Source organism: Bufo bufo, chromosome 4 (genome assembly GCF_905171765.1).
Source record: "Bufo bufo chromosome 4, aBufBuf1.1, whole genome shotgun sequence".
In the NCBI taxonomy this organism is placed as follows: Eukaryota; Metazoa; Chordata; class Amphibia; order Anura; family Bufonidae; genus Bufo; species Bufo bufo.
The window spans coordinates 330,634,728-330,657,681 of NC_053392.1; the positions used below are offsets into that span (position 1 = coordinate 330,634,728).

Consider the following 22,954-nt stretch of genomic DNA (forward strand, 5'->3'; position numbering starts at 1 on the left):
GTGTCAAAGCTCATCATAGTTGGATTAACTTTAAAGGGTTAACCTCTTGAGGACATAGGGTGTACAGGTATGCCTTGATGTCCCGGTACTTAAGGACACAGGGCGTACCTGTACGCCCTGTGTATTTCCGATCACCACCGTGCGGTGATCGGAACTGGGTGCCTGGGGGGGGGGGGGGGTTCTGTGACCCCCCCCTTTCCCGTATCGGCGATCGCTGCAGATTAACCCCTTCTAAGCTGCTGACCGCGGCATAGAAGGGGTTTGTGTTTGAGTGATCGCATCGAGTCCCCGCACTGCTGTGGCGGGGACTCAATGTCTCAGAAGGCAGCCCGATGTTGTGCAGAGGCTACCCAATGCCTTGCACAGCATCAGGACCTGCATACTACGGAAGCCGAGGAGATCCAGCCTCAGGCTGGGTCTCCTAGGGAACCTGTTTGTGTACTACTCACTGTAGTACACGAACAGGCAATGCATTACAATACAAATGTATTGTAAGGCATTGCAGAGGGGATCGGACCCCCAAAAGTTAACATCAGAAATAAGGTAAAGAAAAAAAAAAGGAAAAAAAATAGTGTTTTTAATAAAATTAATAAAGTAAAAAAAAAAAAAAAGCCCCTTTCCCCTTATTTTATAATAAAAAATTGAAAAAAAAAAAAACACATACTAGGTATAACCGCATCCGGAATGACCGGCTCTATAAATATATCACATGATTCACCCTGTCCGATAAATACCATAAAGTGTATCACAAAAAGTCATCACAAAAAATGCAACACCAAGTGATCAAAAAGGTGTATGCCCCCCAATACAGTACCAATCTAACCGTCACCTCATCCCGCAAAAAATGAGCCCCTACCTAAGCCAATTGCCCAAAAAATAAAAAAAACTATGGCTCAGAATTTGAAGACACTAAAACATCATTTTTTTTGTTTCATAAATGCTGGTATTGTGTAAACCTTAAGTAAACAAAAAAGTAGACATATTAGGTATAGCCGCGTCCGTAAGAACCTGCTATATAAAAATATCACATGACCTAAGCCCTCAGTTGAACACCGTAATTTTTTTAAAAGAAAAACTGTCAAAAAAAACATTTTTTGTCACCTTACATCACAAAAAATTTAATAGCAAGCGATCAAAAAGTCATACGCACCCCAGAATAGTGCCAATCAAACCGTCCTCTCATCCCGCAAAAATCATACCCTACCTAAGATAATCGCCCAAAAATTGAAAAAACTATGGCTCTCAGACTATGGAGACACTAAAACATGATTTTTTTCTGTTTAAAAAATGAAATCATTATGTAAAACTTACATAAATAAAAAAAAAATATGACATACTAGGTATCGCCGTGTCCATAAGAACCTGCTCTATAAAAATATCACATGACCTAACCGCTCAGGTGAACACTGTAAAAAAAAAAAGAAGTGTAGCAAGCGATCAAAAAGTCATACGCACCACAAAATAGTACTAATCAAACCGTCATCTCATCCCAAAAAAATGAGCCCCTACACAAGACAGTCGCACAAAAAATAAATAAAACTACGGCTTTCAGAATGTGGAGACACTAAAAATATCATATTTTTAAAAAAAAATGCTTTGTTATGTAAAACTGAAACAAACAAGCAAAAAATGTTGTCATATTTGGTATTGTCGCATCCATGACAACCTGCTCTATAAAAATACCACATAATCTAACCTGTCAGATGAATGTTGTAAATAACAAAAAATAAAAACGGTGCCAAAACAGCTATTTCTTGTTACCTTGCCTCACAAAAAGTGTAATATAGAGCAACCAAAAATCATATGTACCCTAAAATAGTACCAACAAAACTGCCACCTTATCCCGTAGTTTCCGAAATGGGGTCACTTTTTTGGAGTTTCTACTCTAGGGGTGCATCAGGGGGGCTTCAAATGGGACATGGTGTTAAAAAACCAGTCCAGCAAAATCTGCCTTCCAAAAACCGTATGGCGTTCTTTTCCTTCTGTGCCCTGCCGTGTGCCCGTACAGGAGTTTAAAAACACATATGGGGTGTTTCTGTAAACTACAGAATCAGGGCAATAAATATTGAGTTTTGTTTGGCTGTTAACCCTTGCTTTGAAAATGGAAAGAATTGATTCAAATGGAAAATCTGCCAAAAAAGGGAAATTTTATCTCTATTTTACATTAATTCTTGTGGAACACCTAAAGGGTTAACGACGTTTGTAAAATCAGTTTTGAATACCTTGAGGGGTGTAGTTTCTAAAATAGGGTCATTTTTGGCTGGTTTCTATTATGTAAGCCTCACAAAGTGACTTCAGACCTGAACTGGTCCTGAAAAAGTGGGTTTTAGAAATTTTCTGAAAAATTTCAAGATTTGCTTCTAAACTTCTGAGCCTTCTAACGTCCCCAAAAAATAAAATGGCATTCACAAAATGAACCAAACAAGTAGACATATGGGGAATGTAAAGTAATTACTATTTTTGAAGGTATTACTATCTATTATAAAAGTAGAGAAATTGAAATTTGCTAAATTTTTCCAAATTTTTTGTAAATTTTGAATATTTTTATAAATAAAAAAAAAAAAAATTTTACTCAATTTTACCACTGTCATTAAATACAATATGTGATGAGAAAACAATCAAGAATGGCATGGATAAGTAAAAGCGTTTTAAAGTGATCACCACATAAAGTGACACATGTCAGATTTGCAAAAAATGGACTGGTCCTTAAGGTGAAAAATGGCCCGGTCCTTAAGGGGTTAAGCAAATATACTGTAGGGCCAAGTTTGGCTCAATGATATGAAAAAAGGTCTATTTTTCCTCTAAAAGAACTTTCCTGTTGGATTTGTCTCATATAGAAGGTTAGTGCCATTCAAGATTGAAGAATTAAGCAAACCATAAAATGTTCCATATGCCATGCTGCCATGAATACACTGTATGTAGTCACAAAAGAGCTCATTTAGCCACAGCTGCACAATCAGAATGCTACTATATCCCTCTATAAGAATATGTTGTATATGTCCTATAAATGTATTCATCATGGGTCACAAAGCAGCATTCATAGCATTATCTGCTTCCACCCAATTCAGAACCTAGCTATGTCCATCAAGCTGCTTAATAACCCTTACAATGGGCAGTTGCCATCTGTTCACAAACATGAAGACAGATGAAGATTTTTGTTCTACTGTGGCACTTACTCAGAGTAGAAGCCGTTGATGTTCCTCGTAGAAAGTTATGCAAACCATCTTCACTGTCACTTGTGCTGGCCATGCTGTTTCTCATTTGCATGACAGACAGCTGGGAGCAGAGACTAGGCTGACGATCAATTTTCTTTGCCACCTAAAAGTAGAAAAGGTTTTCTATTACTTATACTGTGTGTCAGCTCTGTTTACAAAAACTATATATGGTTACTATCATTCTTAGTGAGTATTCAATAAAGAAATTAAAATGTATAGTCAACCATGTTTTTATTCCATAACTGCAATATACAGAATAAAGCCACCTTTTAGTGCGGTATCATGCATAATTCAACTACCCAGTATGTATATTAGTATGGTTTCTCACAACTCATCATTTTGCTCCCGCACACTGTCACATCCTAATTTTATTTTTTTACATTTTTCTTATTACACACACTATTCAATTTATATTGCATCACAGTCGTTCATGGCACACATTCACAGATTTTTTTATTAATTTTTATTCACTCATTATCATCTCTTTTATCATGTATTTTTTGTGTCACTAATACACCGGCCCCATTAGGTTTTCACATACCCCCTTTTTTTTCGCACACATGGTTATGCACTTACTGCACTGGTTTATGTACAGTCAGGTCCATAAATATTGGGACATCGACACAATTCTAACATTTTTGGCTCTATACACCACCACAATGGATTTGAAATGAAACGAACAAGATGTGCTTTAACTGCAGACTGTCAGCTTTAATTTGAGGGTATTTACATCCAAATCAGGTGAACGGTGTAGGAATTACAACAGTTTGTGTATGTGCCTCCCACTTGTTAAGGGACCAAAAGTAATGGGACAGAATAATAATCATAAATCAAACTTTCACTTTTTAATACTTGGTTGCAAATCCTTTGCAGTCAATTACAGCATGAAGTCTGGAACGCATAGACATCACCAGATGCTGGGTTTCATCCCTGGTGAGGCTCTGCCAGGCCTCTACTGCAACTGTCTTCAGTTCCTGCTTGTTCTTGGGGCATTTTCTCTTCAGTTTTGTCTTCAGTAAGTGAAATGCATGCTCAATCGGATTCAGGTCAGGTGATTGACTTGGCCATTGCATAACATTCCACTTCTTTCCCTTAAAAAACTCTTTGGTTGCTTTTGCAGTATGCTTTGGGTCATTGTCCATCTGCACTGTGAAGCGCTGTCCAATGCGTTCTGAAGCATTTGGCTGAATATGAGCAGATAATATTGCCCGAAACACTTCAGAATTCATCCTGCTGCTTTTGTCAGCAGTCACATCATCAATAAATACAAGAGAACCAGTTCCATTGGCAGCCACACATGCCCACACCATGACACTACCACCACCAAGCTTCACTGATGAGGTGGTATGCTTAGGATCATGAGCAGTTCCTTTCCTTCTCCATACTCTTCTCTTCCCATCACTCTGGTACAAGTTGATCTTGGTCTCATCTGTCCATAGGATGTTGTTCCAGAACTGTGAAGGCTTTTTTAGATGTCGTTTGGCAAACTCTAATCTGGCCTTCCTGTTTTTGAGGCTCACTAATGGTTTACATCTTGTGGTGAATCCTCTGTATTCACTCTGGTGAAGTCTTCTCTTGATTGTTGACTTTGACACACATACACCTACCTCCTGGAGAGTGTTCTTGATCTGGCCAACTTTTGTGAAGGGTGTTTTCTTCACCAGTAAATGAATTCTTCAGTCATCCACCACAGTTGTTTTCCGTGGTCTTCTGGTGTTGCTGAGCTCACCGATGCGTTTCTTCTTTTTAAGAATGTTCCAAACAGTTGTTTTGGTCACGCCTAATGTTTTTGCTATATCTCTGATGGGTTTTTTTTTTTTTTTTTTTTAGCCTAATGATGGCTTGCTTCACTGATAGTGACTGCTCTCTGGATCTCATCTTGAGAGTTGACAGCAACAGATTGGAGGCACATATGCAAACTGTTGTAATTCCTACACAGTTCACATGATTTGGATGTAAATACCCTCAAATTAAAGCTTACAGTCTGCAGTTAAAGCACATCTTGTTTCATTTCAAATCCATTGTGGTGGTGTATAAAGCCAAAAATGTTAGAATTGTGTCGATGTCCCAATATTTATGGACCTGACTGTATATAGAATATACACAATCAAATTTTTTGTGGATTAATAATGATTGACTGGGATTGTCTTATTTTATGCCAATGTTATATGGGACCAGTAAAAGTATCCTTATCTATCTCTCTCCTGTGATGTGGGCACGCGGCGCTGCGCCCGGCACCTCCCATCTGTGCGCCTTTACGCTGAGGCAGCCCCATCACATGACTTTGTCATGTGCTTGTGGGCGTGGCGGCGTGACGCCGGATGGGAGGAGGGCGCGGTGCGGGTATTCGCCCGCTGTGTAGTCATTATACATTCAGGTGATTGAAATCATCATGCATCCTATTGGTGGATAGGGGATATAAATATCTGATCTCACAGCGATGGCGTTACCCCCGGACGAAGGCACGCCATCCTGGTGAGGTAGGTGAGTCTTTCTGACATTGTATTCTCTTGGATTCATGGCTAATACTTGTATGGGATATAATTCTATATACTCTCCATTGCCAGTATCCTTGATTTGATTTATGTTCATGATTCTTGTAGATAGAAGATTCATCCGATTTTTTATTTCTTATGTATTTGTACCATATTACTATTACTAGTAACTTTTGCACATGATATATTTATTTATATATGTGATACATTTATTGTTCCTCATGTATTACTGGGATGGTGTCTTTTTCTGGCACTTTTCCCCCCTTTTTAATGGTATATCCTTTTACATATCAATTTTTCAATAAAATATAACATTTTATATCGGTACTTTGTAAGCTCCAATTTTTCTTCAGTTGTTTTTTTCTTTGCGGGAGCTTGTACCAGGTTATTTACTCAAGTTGGCCCCCCACTTAGCCACAATATACATTGGTACACTCAGTCTTGGCAATAGGGTCACTTTTGGTGTTTTTTTTGTATTTATTTATTTATATTACTGGTATGGTATACTATGAAACTTTTTAGAGACAACCACCCAGAATTGCATTAAAGGGGTTCTCCGGGAATTAAGAAAATTAAAATACTCAAATATTACTTTATAATAAATAAATTCCCAAATACCTTTAATTATTTATAATGGCTCATGTTGTCTAGGGAGAAACAAAATGTCCGCCGTCCTGTTAATACAAACAAAATCTGTCCTAATCACACAGGAGGACAAGTTACTTCACATCACTGAGCTAAAGAGCTGCCCCATCTTTGCTCTACCTGTCAGGGGTTATGATCCTGAATACAGATGATAAGATCTTCAGCTGAATCTCGGTAGGAATGGAGTTCATGAGGAGACATGAAGTACAGACAGGATTGACAGGACAGACTGTGGGCTGTGCTAATGGAGACTGCATATAATAGCTGCTGCTCATTATCCACACCCTCCCCTCTGTACTTCATGTCTCCTCATGACCTCCATGCTTACAGAGATTAAGCTGAACATCTTATCAGCTGTATTCAGGATCATAATCCCTGACAAGCAGAGCAGATAGGAGGATGAGGCAGCTTTTTAGCTCAGTGCTGTGAAGTAACTTGTCCTCCTGTGTGATTAGGACAGGTTCTGTGTGTACTAATAGGACAGTGGCCATTTTATTTCTCCTAATGATTGCTCCCTAGAGCAAACAAGTATTTTTATTTTCTTAATTTCCGGAGAACCCCTTTAACTTCTAGAGGGGTGGTTCTCTCAAGGAAGATGGCCAGTATGCATGGTATTTGGTGGAAGTAATAACCTGTCATAGGAAATCTGTTCTAGTTAAAGGGGTGGTCTCCTTAAAAGAGGTGGTCTTTTGGATATTGCGTCTGTAAATTTCTGGTCCTCAGCATCTCAGACTTAAATTATAAAAATTGTGGGGTATACTAGTCCTCTAAATAATACTTTGGTGACCTGCTATACATTGCTCTACTTGGCAATGTGTTCACCACATTTTCATTTAAAGGCAATGGAAATTATGGGGGGAATTTATCATGAGGGGAATATTTGAAGTCAGTTTTGGTTGAGTCTGTGATGGCGCACTTTATGCCACATTTATCAAATGTCACGTTTCATAAATTTGTCTCATCCTTGTTAAAAAAAAAGTCTCGATGATAAATCTGGAGTGACATAACTAACCACACCCACATTGCAAACCTGGAGTGAGTGGTGTAAAAATACAAAAAGTCACAAACTTTTTGCGCAAGTGAGTGCAAAGAGCCACAAAAGCCATATTTTGTGACTTTTTGAAGCCAGAATTTTAGAGTGAAGACATGATAAATCAGGGACTTTATTTAAAGGACAACCAGTGAAACTGGTAGTGCCAGTTCTTGTCATGTGACACTTTAACCAATCACAAAGTAAGGAAAGTTCATTATTTGTTGTCTGATTGGTTAAAAGAATCACATAACAGGTGATTTGTTTCTATACTCTGCTTCTTGTATGCTCTCTTGTATTTGATGCCATTGGTTCTTCTCTTCAGTCTGATCTCTGGCTTGAACTTCCAATTTAGCCTCTGTCTTGTCTATTGGATTAGTTGTAGCTTGTGGCGCTACTACCAGTAGTCTTGTGAAATGCTATGTCTCACTGTTTCAGATAATTTTTTTCAGGTAGCACCTCAGCAACATTAAAAGGGTTTTCTGGGAGTGCAATACTAATGGCTTATCTTCAGGATAGGTCATCAATATCTGATCGGTGAGGGTCTGACTCCTGGCACCGCTGTCAAATGTTTGTTTGAAGAGGCTGTGGGACTCCAGTGAGCACTGTCACCTCTTCCTAGGCCAGTGACATCACGCTCATTGGTCACATGGTCTATCTGCAGCTCAGACCTATTCAACTTAAAGGGAACCTGTCACCGGGATTTTGTGTATAGAGCTGAGGACATGAGTTGCTAGATGGCCAGTAGCACATCTGCAATATCCAGTCCCCATAGCTCTGTGTGCTTTTATTGTGTAAAAAAAACAGTTTGATACATATACCTCAGTTTGACACTGTACCTCATAAAAGGTTAGTATATAAAATGAGAATGCTCGGACTCGGAGAAAACGTCTGTAAGTGGGTAAGTAACTGGCTCAATGATAGAAAACAGAGGGTGGTTATTAACGGTACATACTCAGATTGGGTCACTGTCACTAGTGGAGTACCTCAGGGGTCAGTATTGGGCCCTATTCTCTTCAATATATTTATTAATGATCTTGTAGAAGGCTTGCATAGTAAAATATCAATTTTCGCAGATGACACTAAACTGTGTAAAGTAATTAACACTGAAGAGGACAGTATACTACTACAGAGGGATCTGGATAGATTGGAGGCTTGGGCAGATAAGTGGCAGATGAGGTTTAACACTGAGAAATGTAAAGTTATGCACATGGGAAGGAATAATGCAAGTCACCCGTACATACTAAATGGTAAAACACTCGGTAACACTGACATGGAAAAGGATCTAGGAATTTTAATAAACAGCAAACTAAGCTGCAAAAAACAGTGTCAGGCAGCGGCTGCCAAGGCCAATAAGATAATGGGTTGCATCAAAAGGGGCATAGATGCCCGTGATGAGAACATATTCCTACTACTTTACAAATCACTGGTCAGACCACACATGGAGTACTGTGTACAGTTCTGGGCTCCTGTAAACAAGGCAGACATAGCAGAGCTGGAGAGGGTCCAGAGGAGGGCAACTAAAGTAATAACTGGAATGGGGCAACTACAGTACCCTGAAAGATTATCAAAATTAGGGTTATTCACGTTAGAAAAAAGACGACTGAGGGGAGATCTAATTACTATGTATAAATATATCAGGGGGCAGTACAGAGATCTATCCCATCATCTATTTATCCCCAGGACTGTGACTGTGACTGTGACGAGGGGACATCCTCTGCGTTTGGAGGAAAGAAGGTTTGTACACAAACATAGAAAAGGGTTCTTTACGGTAAGAGCAGTGAGACTATGGAACTCTCTGCCTGAGGAGGTGGTGATGGTGAGTACAATAAAGGAATTCAAGAGGGGCCTGGATGTATTTCTGGAGTGTAATAATATTACAGGCTATAGCTACTAGAGAGGGGTCGTTGATCCAGGGAGTTATTCTGATTGCCTGATTGGAGTCGGGAAGGAATTTTTTATTCCCCTAAAGTGAGGAAAATTGGCTTCTACCTCACAGGGTTTTTTTTTGCCTTCCTCTGGATCAACTTGTAGGATGACAGGCCGAACTGGATGGACACATGTCTTTTTTCGGCCTTATGTACTATGTTACTATGTTATATGCAAATTAACCTGAGATGAGTCCTGTCCCTGAGATGAGTCAGGGACAGGACTCATCTCAGGTTAATTTGCATATGTATCAAATCGGGTTTTTTGCACAATAAAAGCACACAGAGCTATGGGGACTGGATATTGCGGATGTGCTAGCGGCCATCTAGCAACCCATGTCCTCAGCTCTATACACAAAATCCCGGTGACAGGTTCCCTTTAATGATCCTGGGATGCAATCTCAAGCACGGCCACTATGGAATTTACAGCGCTTTTGGTGTGCTCCAAGGAAGTCATGGCGCTCCCCTCTTTAAACAGCTGATTGGCGGGGATGCTAGGAGTTGCACCCCACCAATCAGACATTGATTACCTATCCTGATAGGCCATACATACTGAACTCCAGGAAAACCCCTTTATCAACTCATATTAAAGGGGTTCTCTGGAAATTAGGAAAATTAAAATACTTAAATATTACTTTATTATAAAGATATTCCTGAATACCTTTCATTAGTTATAATGGCTCGTTTTGTCTAGGGAGAAATTAGGAAAAATAAAATGGCCGCCATCCTATTAGTTCACACAGAACCTGTCCTAATCACACAGGAGGACAAGTGACTTCAGAGCAGTGAGCCAAAGAGCTGCCTCATCTTCTTCTATGATCCTGAATACATTTTAATATGATCTACAGCTAAATTTCTGTAGAAATGGAGTTCATGAGGAGGCATTAAGTACAGAGAGGAGGGTGGGGGTGATGTGGATAGTGAGCAGCAGCACTTGTCTGCAGTCTCCATTATCACCGTCTGTCCTGTCCGTCTTCTCTATACATCATGTCTCCTCATGGACTCCACTGCTACAGAGATTCAGCTGAAGATCTTATCATCTGTATTCAGGATCATAACCCCTGACAAGTAGGAGAGGAGGATGAGGCAGCTCATTACCTCAGTGCTCGGAAGTTACTTGTCCTCCTGTGTGATTAGGACAGATTTTGTCTGTATTAATAGGACGGCGACCATATTGTTTCTCCTAATGATTGCTCCCTAAACAAAATGAGCCATTATAACTAATGAAAGGTATTGGGGAATATATTTACAATAAAGTAATATTTAAGTATTTTTATTTTCTAAATTCCTAGAGAACCCGTTTAAGCTTAAAAAAAAAAAAAAATAGGGCTTTGTATCATCCTTGTATGAGGATGAAATAACATTGAATCTAAAATATGCATAGTACTTCAATACTATACTACAAACTATACCACTGTGTGCTTTTTGACAGTATCACTCTGCAAGTAAATCAGTGAAAACAGGGGTCAAAACTGAAGAGGGCACTAGTATTCAATCAATTACAGTGGCATGCAAAAGTCTGGGGCCCCTCGGTCAAAATTACTGTTATTGTGAGCAGTTAAGCAAGTTGAACATTAAATTATCCCCTAATGGCATGAAGTTAAAGATTACACATTCCCTTTGTATTTTAAGAAAAAAACTTTTTTTCTCTTCTTTTTTTCATCTTTTACATTATGAAAATAACAAAAAAGAAAAGGGCTCATTGTGGCCAAAGAGTTCTATTTTAACCTCATCGGTCCACAGGACTTGTTTTCAAAATGCATTAGGCATTAGGCTTGTTTAGATGTTCTTTGGCAAACTTCTGATGCTAATTTTGTGGTGAGGATGCAGGAGAGGTTTTCTTGTTATGATTCTTCCAAGAAGGCCATATTTGTGCAGGTGTTGCTAAACAGTAGAACCATGTACCACAACTCCAGAGTCTGCTAAATCTGAGGGGTCTGATTTGCAGACCCTTTCTTGACCTCACTGTTCCTGTTAACTTCCATTTCTTAATTACATTTCGAACTGAGAAAATGGCAACCTGAAAACTCTTTGCTATCTCCTTATCGCCTTTTCCTGCTTTGCGGGCCTCAACCATTTTCAGAGTGTTAGGCAGCTGCTTAGAAGAACCCATGGCTGCTGGTTTAAGTATTTATAAAGGTTTGAAAATTTGCATCACCTGGCCTTTCCTAACGAGGATTGTGAACAAGCCTTAACTCCAACAGGCTATTTAAAGGGATTCTGTCATGACATTTTAGGCCTATAACCTAAACATATGGCCAGGTCCGTCCAAATAGCATGAATCCGAAACTGTACTTATTACATGTGCCTGTGTCTCTATTAGCACGTAAAACAGGTTTTTATAACCCGTCATTCACCTACCTAAGGTGCCCAAGGGGACGTCGCTTCATACATGGTGCCCGGCTGCACCCATCTCCGTCTGGTGCCCAGCGCTGCCTTCCCAGTTGAAATCGCCGCCTTCCTCACCTCAGCCCCGCCTCCGCAATCGTCCGGTCCCTCTGCCAGATCCCGCGCGTGCGCACTAGGCATAACCTGAGAATTGGACGATTGCGCAGGCGGGGCTGAGGTGAGGAAGGCGGTGCTGGGCACCAGACGGAGATGGCTGCAGCCGGGCACCATGTATGAAGCGACGTCCCCTTGGGCACCTTAGGTAGGTGAATGACAGGTTATAAAAACCTGTTTTATGTGCTAATAGAGCCACAGGCACATTTAATAGGTACAGTTTCGGATTCATGCTATTTGGACGGACCTGGACATATGTTTAGGTTATAGGCCTAAAATGTCATGACAGAATCCCTTTAAGGTCTGAGACCTCGGTCAATGTTATCTGAGCACTCAAAACTGCTTGGGTTCTCATACTTTTGCAAGGTAGTCTTTTCCTTGTTTCACTCTAAAATGCACAAAACCAAAATAGATTGATATTGCTTAAAATGTTGAAAAGTGTGTTTCATCTTTAACTTTATTCCTTTTGGAGATCATTACATCTTCAACTTGCAAACTTTTGCATGCGACTGTAGTTAGGAAAAGCTAGTTTGTGCCCCTTTGCTTGCATATGAAGTACATCTCCTAGTATATACACAGTTATAGAAATGCATTGGCTAGATATACAATATTATAGTCAAAGCTGTTTGCAAACATAATGCATTGGGAACCATGTAATGGATTCTGGCAGCAAATTCTACTTGCATTACAATTATGTGCATTGTGGGGATTCGCTCTGGTAGATAGGGTATGCGGACGCAGTACATAGGCAAATTACCAGTTCTTAAATCAAAATTCCCTGTTTATTCACACATAAGGCAAAAACAAAACGTCACTTTGCAGTCTTGGTGTTAGTTCACACTAAATAGAAAGTTCACATAGCAAAAATCACCTTGTTGGCAGTTCTATCTCCAGCAGTCCATAGCAGGCTTTTAGGGGCCTGTTTCCCCTAAACACGGGTCTCAGCCCTCCAGAAGCCTCAGATGCCAGCACACACACACTTTGCTGCTGAGCCCAACTGTCTTTTAAGGACAGCTAGGTGCTATCAAAACCCAGACCGGCACTTAAAATCCAGTCCGGTGTTTGACCCCACCTGGCTGCAAATCAGCCCAGCAGCACACACTGGGAGGAAAATACCTGTTTTCCCAGACCATACCCTTCACTGTGTCACAGCATTTATGCAACAGTAGTTACTATCTCAGGCTATATCATGTTTTTGTACCACCACTTTTGCTTTACAGCAAGTGTTGATGCTCCCAAGAGTAAAGATTGCTATTACTGTGTCGTCAGTAATCAAAGTATGTAGAGGAATCTGTTTTAACTCATAGAATGATTCATAAATGTTTTTTTTATTCATATGCTCATGTTTATTTTAGCAGATACAGTAGTGTTAAAAAAAATAGCAGGCCAACATTATTAAACTGATAAATCACAGTTTTTGGTAGAAGTGACATTTCTACATAGGAAATAATTTTCTTTTAAGTGTAGTAGAGTAATAGAAAAAAAACAGACCCAACAATTAGGACATGCATGGCACTTATTCTGAGTAATTGAATCATTAAAGGGGTTGTCTCACTTCAGCAAATGGCATTTATCATGTAATCAAATTTAATACAAGGCACTTACTTGTACTAATGTATTCTGATTGTCCATATTGCTTCCTGTGCTGGCTTGATTCATTTTTTCATCACTTTATACACTGCAACTTTCCAGCAGCGGTGGGCGTGCTTGCACACTATAGGAAAAAGCGCCAGCCTCTCTGCGCCAGAGACAGTGGGAGAGCACATAGTCATGCATGCGCAGCAGCTCCTGTCCAGGCCATCTCGTATTCACGCCGCAGCGGAGCAGGGTATAATGAGCAGTGTATAATGTGATGGAAAAATGAATTGTCAGCAACGGAGGCAATATGGACAATCACAATATAGTATTAACTTTGCATGATAAATGCCATTTACTGAAGTGACACAACCCCTTAAAAGGAAACAAGCTGGTTCAAAATAATAGCAGTGAGGAGTAAATGGGTGAAGAGTAAATGGGAATCACAGGTGTAAATTTTGGCCCTTATTTAAAGCACGAGGGTGGCAAATGTTGCACTTGTTGGTTATAGCGCATTTCCTTCTGATATACTGGAAAAAAATGGGTTGTTCCAGACATTGTTCAGATGAAGAACATACTTTGATTAAAAAGTTGATTGGAGAGGGGAAAACATATAGAGAAGTGCAGCAGTTTATAGGCTCAGCTAAAGTGATCTAAAGTGCCTTGAAGTGGCAACCAAAACCTGAAAGACTCGGAAGGACACGGTGAACTACTATTCAAATGGATCGAAAAATAACCAAAAAGGCAAAGGCTCAGCCAATTATCACCTTCAGAAAGATTAAAGAAGATCTAAAGTTACCAGTGAGTACTGCTACAATCAGAAGATGAATAAGTGAAGCCAAGTAACCAGCAAGAACTCTCCGCAAAGTCCCATTGTTAGAAAAATACAAGTAATGAATAGGTTAATATCTGCTAAGAAACACATTGTCTGGCCCAAAGAGAAATGGTGCAACCTTTTTTTGGACTGATGAAATCCAAATTATTCTTTTTGGGTCTAGTGCAGGCATCCTCAAACTGCGGCTCTCCAGCGGTTGTAAAACTACAACTCCCACAATGCCCTGCTGTAGGCTGATACCTGTAGGCTGTTCGGGCATGCTGGGAGTTGTAGTTTTGCAACAGCTGGAGGGCCGCAGTTTGAGGATGCCTGGTCTAGTGGCTGCAGACAGTATGTCAGACAACGCCCGACCACTGAATTAAAGCCACAGTACAATGTAAAAACAGTAAAGCATTTTGGTGCAAAAATCATGATATGGGAATGTTTCTCATACCATGGTGTTGGGCCTATTTATCACATACTAGGAATCATGGATCAATTTGAATATATCAATACACTTGAGGAGATCATGTTGCCTATGCTGAAGAAATAACTTTGGTGTTTCAACATGACAATGGACCAAAACACACAAGTAAGAGAACAACATCTTGGTTACCGACAACCAGGGTTGAGGTAATAGAGTAATCAGCCCAATCCCCTGACCTCAATCCAATAGAGAACTTGTGGGGTGACTTAAAAATGCGGTTTATGAGACAAAACTAAAAAAATGCAGAAGCACTGTCGAATGTAGTCCAATTGTTCTGGAGTGGAATACCTGATAAGAAGTGCCAGAACTTGACTCCAGGCAACACAGATGTCAAGCAGTTCTCAGAAACAATGAATACTAAATCGGAATACTTAAAGGGGTTATCCCATCTTAGACAATGGGGGCATATCGCTAGGCTATGCCCCCATTGTCTGATAGGTGTGGGTCCCACCTCTGGGACCTGCACCTACAAGGAGAACGGAGCCGGGGAGAGTAGTAGCTGGAGGACCCCGGGTTTCCCGGGGTCCGTCCACCACCAGGCGCAGCTCCCCGCCTCTCCCACTGAAGTGAATGGGAGCGCACCGCGCATGCGTGGCCACCGCTCCCATTCATTTCTATAGGGCCGACGGAAATAGCCGAGCCAGCACTCGGCTATTTTCAGCGGCTCCATAGAAATGAATGAAGGGCGGCTGCGCATGCTCAGTGTGCCCTCCTCAAGTTTCTCCGCTCTGTTCTCCTTGTAGGTGCGGGTTCCAGAGGTAGGACCCGCACCTATCAGACAATGGGGGCATATCCTTGCAATATGCCCCCATTGTCTAATTCAAAGTAAAGTGAAATTTGCCATAGCTTTTTTTTAATAGCCTAATAATAATTTTTCTTTACTTTCTATTAAGGGTTAACACAAACTGGATAAATTTTGTTACAGTTTTGATGTGGAATTGAAGGTGTAGTATTTCCAGTGTATTTGGATTTATGGAAAAAAAAGTTATTACAATGATTTTATGCTTGAATTGCTTTTTTAGATGTACTGCTATTTTTGGAACATCACTGTTTAATACAATGAGCTAAAAACTATGAAGAGATCCCAAGCTATGGAAACATATCTTAGAATTTATAGAACATCAAATTACAGTAAACGTTGGAGCTGTTTTTAACAGTAAAGAATACATTTTAAATAATCATGTCTTGTGTATACTGTACTTAATGGATAGAATATTTTTTTCATTGTCACCAATTTTGTTGGGATTCACAAAATATCTCACGTTCATGGTGAATACCGAACACCCTTCTCACCTGGGGAAACATGGATGGTTGTATAGTCCCTTCTTTATCCAAAGATAAACAGCACCAGAGGTGCTGGCAGACAATTTACATGTCCAGTCAGTTTTTGGGAGGTTGATCAGCCAACAGAAATGTCCAAGGCCAAAAGCACCTGACAAATAACAGAAGACTTTAGGCTCCCATATACATTATTGTATTGTCGGCTGAAACCGTCACTTTCGGTGGGACTGGCCGACAATCTAATGTGTGTGGAGAGTTCCCAAATCTGCCCTGACAGCTGATTTCAGGGGAGAGAAGGATTGGGAAAACTGGATTTCTTTGAACTCTCGCTGCAGAATATGTTGGCGCTATATAAATAAAGATTATTTATCAGTCCCATAGACTTTATAGAACCCCCATCAATCATAAGTTGATAACCTATCTTCATGATAGCTGACAAATGTATTTTCTGGGGAAAAAAACATAAGTATGCTATATACTGTGGTATAAACTAATACAAATATTCAAATTTCAAGATCAGTACACTGAAACATATAGTCCATACCTTGTCACTTAATGTTGGGTCATTTAAAGAGTACAGCTTGTTCGTGATGTCTTTACCAATTAAATATTTGAATATTTCATACAAGAAAGGTTCAGCTTCCAGGAAATACGTTAGCCTTTCCCGAGACCAGCACAGGTAGACACAGTTGTCATCTGCAGTTATCGTAACCTAAGAATGCAAAAAAGTGGTTAAAGTTTAACATTTTTCCTACATAGGTTTTTGATATTAAATGATTTTCCCATGTGAAGAAGATGTTTCCGAGTGATTGAGGTTTTCTTCCTTTTGAACACCATTTCTCTTTACTACAGTGGGGCCTTCTCATAATTTTGACCCCCTACAGAAATCATGTACTGACTTGGGTGCTCACAATGACACACTTTAGATGCTATTATTAATTTTGCCTGTGTATTTGACTATATTAACTGCCACATTTTTATCTCCTCAAGTTCCTAAGCAGAAATTTCAGAAGATGTTCATTTCTTCTATCTAATTTTCACAGTCTACAATATAAAAAAAAAAATAATCCTAGCACATCAATACGTATAGGGAAAAAGTATAGCAGAGGCTTTGCAAATATGGCATTCAACCCAAATACCATACTTTTTTTTTGTATTTATGCCAGAAATTAGAATAAATACATTGATAAATCTGCCCCAGTATACTGGATCCTACAGTGAGTCTCCAGGTCTGAGGAAACGTGACAGCTACAATATATAATGTACAGCGCAGCCTGTATACAGAGACAGATGCACCCTTGATGCATCTTTTCTAGACTACACTTTTTACTCCTTAAAATTATGTTTAACCCCTTAGTGACCACTAATACGACTTTTTACTGACGTAAACAAAGGGAGTTTTAGCTAAACAACTGGCTTTAATCTATCATTACATGTACCCAAAATGGTGCATTAAAAACTATAACTTGTCCTGCAAAAAATATGACCTCATACAAGTACATTGATGAAAAAACAAAAAAGTTATAGCTCTGTATAGCTGGCATATAACTACAGCTCTCAGCACGTCATGAACACGTAGCATTCTGGACATGTGTACAGTGGAATGAGATTTTTGGAAGTGTGTATTAGGTAACAATAACATTGCTCTGTCTGAAACTAAGAAATGTGGATGTGGCATCATAGCTTTATCAAGTATGCTAGAAGCAAACGCTATTTATTTTATACTACAAAGAAAAAATGTGGGGGATTCAGTCAGCACAACCCTATATGCAGGTGCACATCGCTATGGCGAAATACATATACAAAGAAAAGAACACAAATGCAATAGCACTCTGCAACCAGCACTCCGCCCTGCCTCCATGCTGGATGTTGAATGAGGCAGGGCGGAGTGCTGACTTTAAAACCAGCCTCCAGGGCAGACTAGCTGGTCAGTCATGCACACCTGACCAGCTAGTCTGCCCTGGAGGCTGGTTTTAAAGTCAGTATAAAACTGAGTCTACTTCTACAGGGCCTACCAGTAGCCATTTGGCTCCAGGAGAAGTATATAGTGGGCTCAGCATGCATGTTGGTACTTGCATCCCTGGATCCGATGAAAGCTGTAACGGCACCGGACGGGGTTAAAAGCAGAGTGTGCCTGGCGTTCATGCTGTGCCTGCGCTCTCTGGACTTTGTGTGGCTGTCATGGCCCATAAACAGGTAGGAACTAGTGTTAGGGACCACTCATAGAGGCGACCTTGACGTGGTGAGTGGCTTATTACGCTTTGGCCAGGGCGGAGTGCTGGTTGCAGAGTGCTAATGCTATTTATTTTATGCTGCTGGTCTTTTAAGTTGGCCATACACATTTGTTAACACCTTAACGACCCAGGACGAGAATGCTCGTCCTAAATCGACGGCACTTAGCGCTAGAGGACAAGCATTCTCGTCCTGCGATCCTTCCCTTCTCCCACGTGCGGTCCCGCGATCAGAGGCAGAGATCCGGCTGTTAGGCCCCTTTCACACGGGCGAGTATTCCGCGCGGATGCGATGCGTGAGGTGAAAGCATTGCACCCGCACTGAATACCGACCCATTCATTTCTATGGGGCTGTTCACATGAGCGGTGATTTTCACGCATCACTTGTGCATTGCGTGAAAATCACAGCATGCTCTATATTCAGCGTTTTTCACGCAACGCAGGCCCCATAGAAGTGAATGGGGTTGCGTGAAAATCGCAAGCATCTGCAAGCAAGTGCGGATGCGGTGCGATTTTCACGCATGGTTGCTAGGTGACAGTCTATTCACTGTATTATTTTCCCTTATAACATGGTTATAAGGGAAAATAATAGCATTCTGAATACAGAATGCTTAGTAGGTGATCAATTGAGGGTTAAAAAAAAAAAAAATAATTAACTCACCTTCTCCTCTTGTTCGCGTAGTTCCCGGTCTCTTCTTTACTTCTTTAATGATGAACTACCGGCTAGGACCTGTGGTGACGTCAGATCACATGCTCCAATCACATGGTCCATCACCACGGTGATGGACCATGTGATTGGAGCATGTGATCTGACGTCACCAAAGGTCCTTTAGTCCACAGCTCATCATTAAAGAAGTAAAGAAGAGACCGGGAACTACGCGAACAAGAGGAGAAGGTGAGTTAATTATTTATTTATTTTTTAACCCTCAATTGATCACCTACTAAGCATTCTGTATTCAGAATGCTATTATTTTCCCTTATAACCATGTTATAAGGGAAAATAATACAATCTACAGAACACCGATCCCAAGCCCGAACTTCTGTGAAGAAGTTCGGGTACCAAACATGCACGATTTTTCTCATGCGAGTGCAAAACGCATTACAATGTTTTGCACTTGCGCGGAAAAATCGCTGGTGTTCCCGCAACGCACCTGGACCTTTTCCCGCAACGCCCGTGTGAAAGAGGCCTTACTGGCAGCCGGATGCCTGCTGCATCCACCAGCATTGGTGATGATGCCGATGTCGGGGGATTAACCCCTAATATGCCGCGGTCAGCGCTGACCGCGGCATATGGGAGGTTTGCGCTCCCTCACCTCATCCATCGGTCCCTGCGCTGCTGTGGTGGTGACTCGATGGTTGCCATGGCAGCCCCAAGCCATTCCAAGGCTTGGGGCCTGGCATGTACAGAGACAAGAGGCCCAGCCCCCAGGCTGGGTCTCCTAGGCAACTGTTAGCGTCTTACAGTGTAAGACACTAAGGCCTCTTTCACACGGGCGTTGCGGGAAAATGTACGGGTGCGTTGCGGGAACACCCGCGATTTTTCCGCGCGAGTGCAAAACATTGTAATGCGTTTTGCACTCGCGTGAGAAAAATCGCACATGTTTGGTACCCAAACCCAAACTTCTTCACAGAAGTTCGGGTTTGGGATCGGTGTTCTGTAGATTGTATTATTTTCCCTTATAACATGGTTATAAGGGAAAATAATAGCATTCTGAATACAGAATGCTAAGTAAAACAGCGCTGGAGGGGTTAAAAAAAAATATATATATCATTTAACTTACCTTAGTCCACTTGTTCGCGATGCCGGCATCTCCTTCTGTCCCCTTTACTGAATAGGACCTGTGGTGAGCATTAATTATAGGTAAAGGACCTTTGATGACATCACTCCGGTCATCACATGGTACGTCACATGATCTTTTACCATGGTGATTCACCATGGTAAAAGATCATGTGACGTACCATGTGATGACCGAAGTGACGTCATCAAAGGTCATTTACCTATAATTAATGCTCACCACAGGTCCTATTCAGTAAAGGGGACAGAAGGAGATGCCGGCATCGCGAACAAGTGGACTAAGGTGAGTTAAATGATATATATATTTTTTTTAACCCCTCCAGCGCTGTTTTACTTAGCATTCTGTATTCAGAATGCTATTATTTTCCCTTACCATGTTATAAGGGAAAATAATAATGATCGGGTCTCCATCCCGATCGTCTCCTAGCAACCATGCGTCAAAATCGCACCGCATCCGCTCTTGCTTGCGGATGCTTGCGATTTTCACGCAACCTCATTCATTTCTATGGGGCTTGCGTTAAGTGAAAAACGCACAAAGAGGAGCATGCTGCGATTTTCACGCAACGTGAAAATCACCGCTCATGTGAACAGCCCCATAGAAATAAATGGGTCAGGATTCCGTGCGGATGCTGTGCGTTCACCTCCCGCAACGCATCCGCGCGGAAAACTCGCTCGTGTGAAAGGGGCCTAACAGTTCAATACAGCACAATACAGATGTATCGTGCTGCATTGAAACAGGGATCAGACCCTGTAATGTTGAAGTCCCAGAGTGGGACAAATAATAAAGTGAAAAGAAAAAAGTTAATAAAATTAAAGTTTTACAAAAAAAATTAAAAGTTTCAAGTAAAAAAAAAAAAAAAGCGTCCTTTTCCAAAAATAAAGTAAAAAAAAATAGGGAAAAGACATAAAGACATATTAGGTATCGTCGTGTCCGTATCGACCAGCTCTATAAACATATCACATGACCTAACGCCTCAGATGAACACCGTAAAAAATAAAAACTGTGCTAAATAAACAATTTTGTTTGACACCTTTCATCACAAAAAGTACAACAGCAAGCGATCAAAAAGGCGTACGCCCACCAAAATAGTACCAATCTAACCGTCACCTCATCCTGCAAAAAATGAGCCCCTACCTGAGACAATCGCCCCAAAAATAAAAAAACTATGGCTCAGAATATGGAGACACTAAAACAATTTTAGTTTTTAAAAAAAAAGCTGTTATTGTGTAAAACTTAAATAAATTAAAAAAAAAGTATACATATTAGGCTACTTTCACACTTGCGGCAGGACGGATCTGACAGGCTGTTCACCATGTCGGATCCGTCCTTCCGCTATTTCGCCGTGCTGCCGGACCGCCGCTCCATCCCCATTGACTATAATGGGTATGGGGGGGGGGCGGAGCTCCGGCGCAGCACGGCGAAAGGCCGCCGGACTAAAAGTCCTGCATGTCCGACTTTTTAGTCTGGCGGCTCTCGCCGTGAACCGCCGGGGCTCCGCCCCCATCCCCATTATAGTCAATGTGGACAGAGCGGCGGTCCGGCGGCACGGCGAAATAGCGGAATGACGGATCCGGCATGGTGAACAGCCTGTCGGATCCGTCCTGCCGCAAGTGTGAAAGTACCCTTAGGTATCTCCGCGTCCGTATTGACCGGCTCTATAAAAAATAAAAACTGTGCTAAATAAACAATTTTTTGTTACCTTACATCACAAAAAGTGTAATAGCAAGCGATCAAAAAGTCATATGCACCCCAAAATAGTGCCAATCAAACCGTCATCTCATCCCGCAAAAAATGAGACCCTACATAAGATAATCGCCCAAAAACTGAAAAAACTATGGCTCTCAGAATATGGAGACACTAAAGCATGATTTTTTTTTTTTCAAAAATGAAATCATTGTGTAAAACTTACATAAATAAAAAAATTGTATACATATTAGGTATCGCCGCGTCCGTGACAACCTGCTCTATAAAAATACCACATAATCTAACCTGTCAGATGAATGTTGTAAATAATAAAAAAACTGTGCCAAAATAGCTATTTCTTGTTACCTTGCCTCACAAAAAGTGTAATATAGAGCAACCAAAAATCACATGTACCCTAAACTAGTACCAACAAAACTTCCACCCTATCCTGTAGTTTCTAAAATGCGGTCACTTTTTTGGAGTTTCTACTCTAGGGGTGCATCAAGGGGGCTTCAAATGGGACATGGTGTCTAGCAAAATCTGCCTTCTAAAAACCGTATGGGATTCCTTTCCTTCTGCGCCCTGCCGTGTGCCCGTACAGCATTTTACCACCACATATGGGGTGTTTCTGTAAACTACAGAATCAGGGCCATAAATATTGAGTTTTGTTTGGCTGTTAACCCTTGCTTTGTAACTGGAAAAAAAAATATTAAAATGGAAAATCTGCCAAAAAAGTGAAATTTTGAAATTGTATCTCTATTTTCCATTAATTCTTGTGGAACACCTAAAGGGTTAACGACGTTTGTAAAATCAGTTTTGAATACCTTGAGGGGTGTAGTTTCTTAGATGGGGTCATTTTTGGGTGGTTTCTATTATGTAAGCTTCACAAAGTGACTTCAGACCTGAACTGGTTCTTAAAAAGCTATTTTTTGAAAATCTCTGAGAAATTTCAAGATTTACTTCTAAACTTCTAAGCCTTGTAACGTCCCTAAAAATAAAATGTCATTCCCAAAATGATCTAAACATGAAGTAGACATATGTGAAATGTAAAGTAATAACTATTTTTGTAGGTATTAATATGTATTATAGAAGTTGAGAAATTGAAACTTGGAAATTTGCAAATTTTTCAAAATTTTGGGCAAATTTAATATTTTTTCTATAAATAAAAATTATTTTTTTTTTACTCCATTTTACTAGTATCATGAAGTACAATATGTGACGAAAAAACAATCTCAGAATGGCCTGGATAAGTCAAAGCGTTTTAAAGTGACA

General features: G+C 40.5%; 1 protein-coding gene across 3 annotated transcripts in view; it reads right to left on the bottom strand.

Annotated features, from left to right (window-relative positions):
* Nucleotides 1–22,954, bottom strand: part of BVES (blood vessel epicardial substance) — a 123,256-nt gene that overhangs the window by 15,177 nt on the left and 85,125 nt on the right. For all 3 annotated transcript variants that reach the window (XM_040428811.1, XM_040428812.1, XM_040428813.1), the window contains exons 6-7: nt 16,517–16,684; nt 3,177–3,318 (exon numbers count right to left, since the gene is read on the bottom strand). In XM_040428811.1, coding sequence (XP_040284745.1) covers nt 3,177–3,318; nt 16,517–16,684 — 310 coding nt within the window. The remainder of the gene's footprint in view (nt 1–3,176; nt 3,319–16,516; nt 16,685–22,954) is intronic.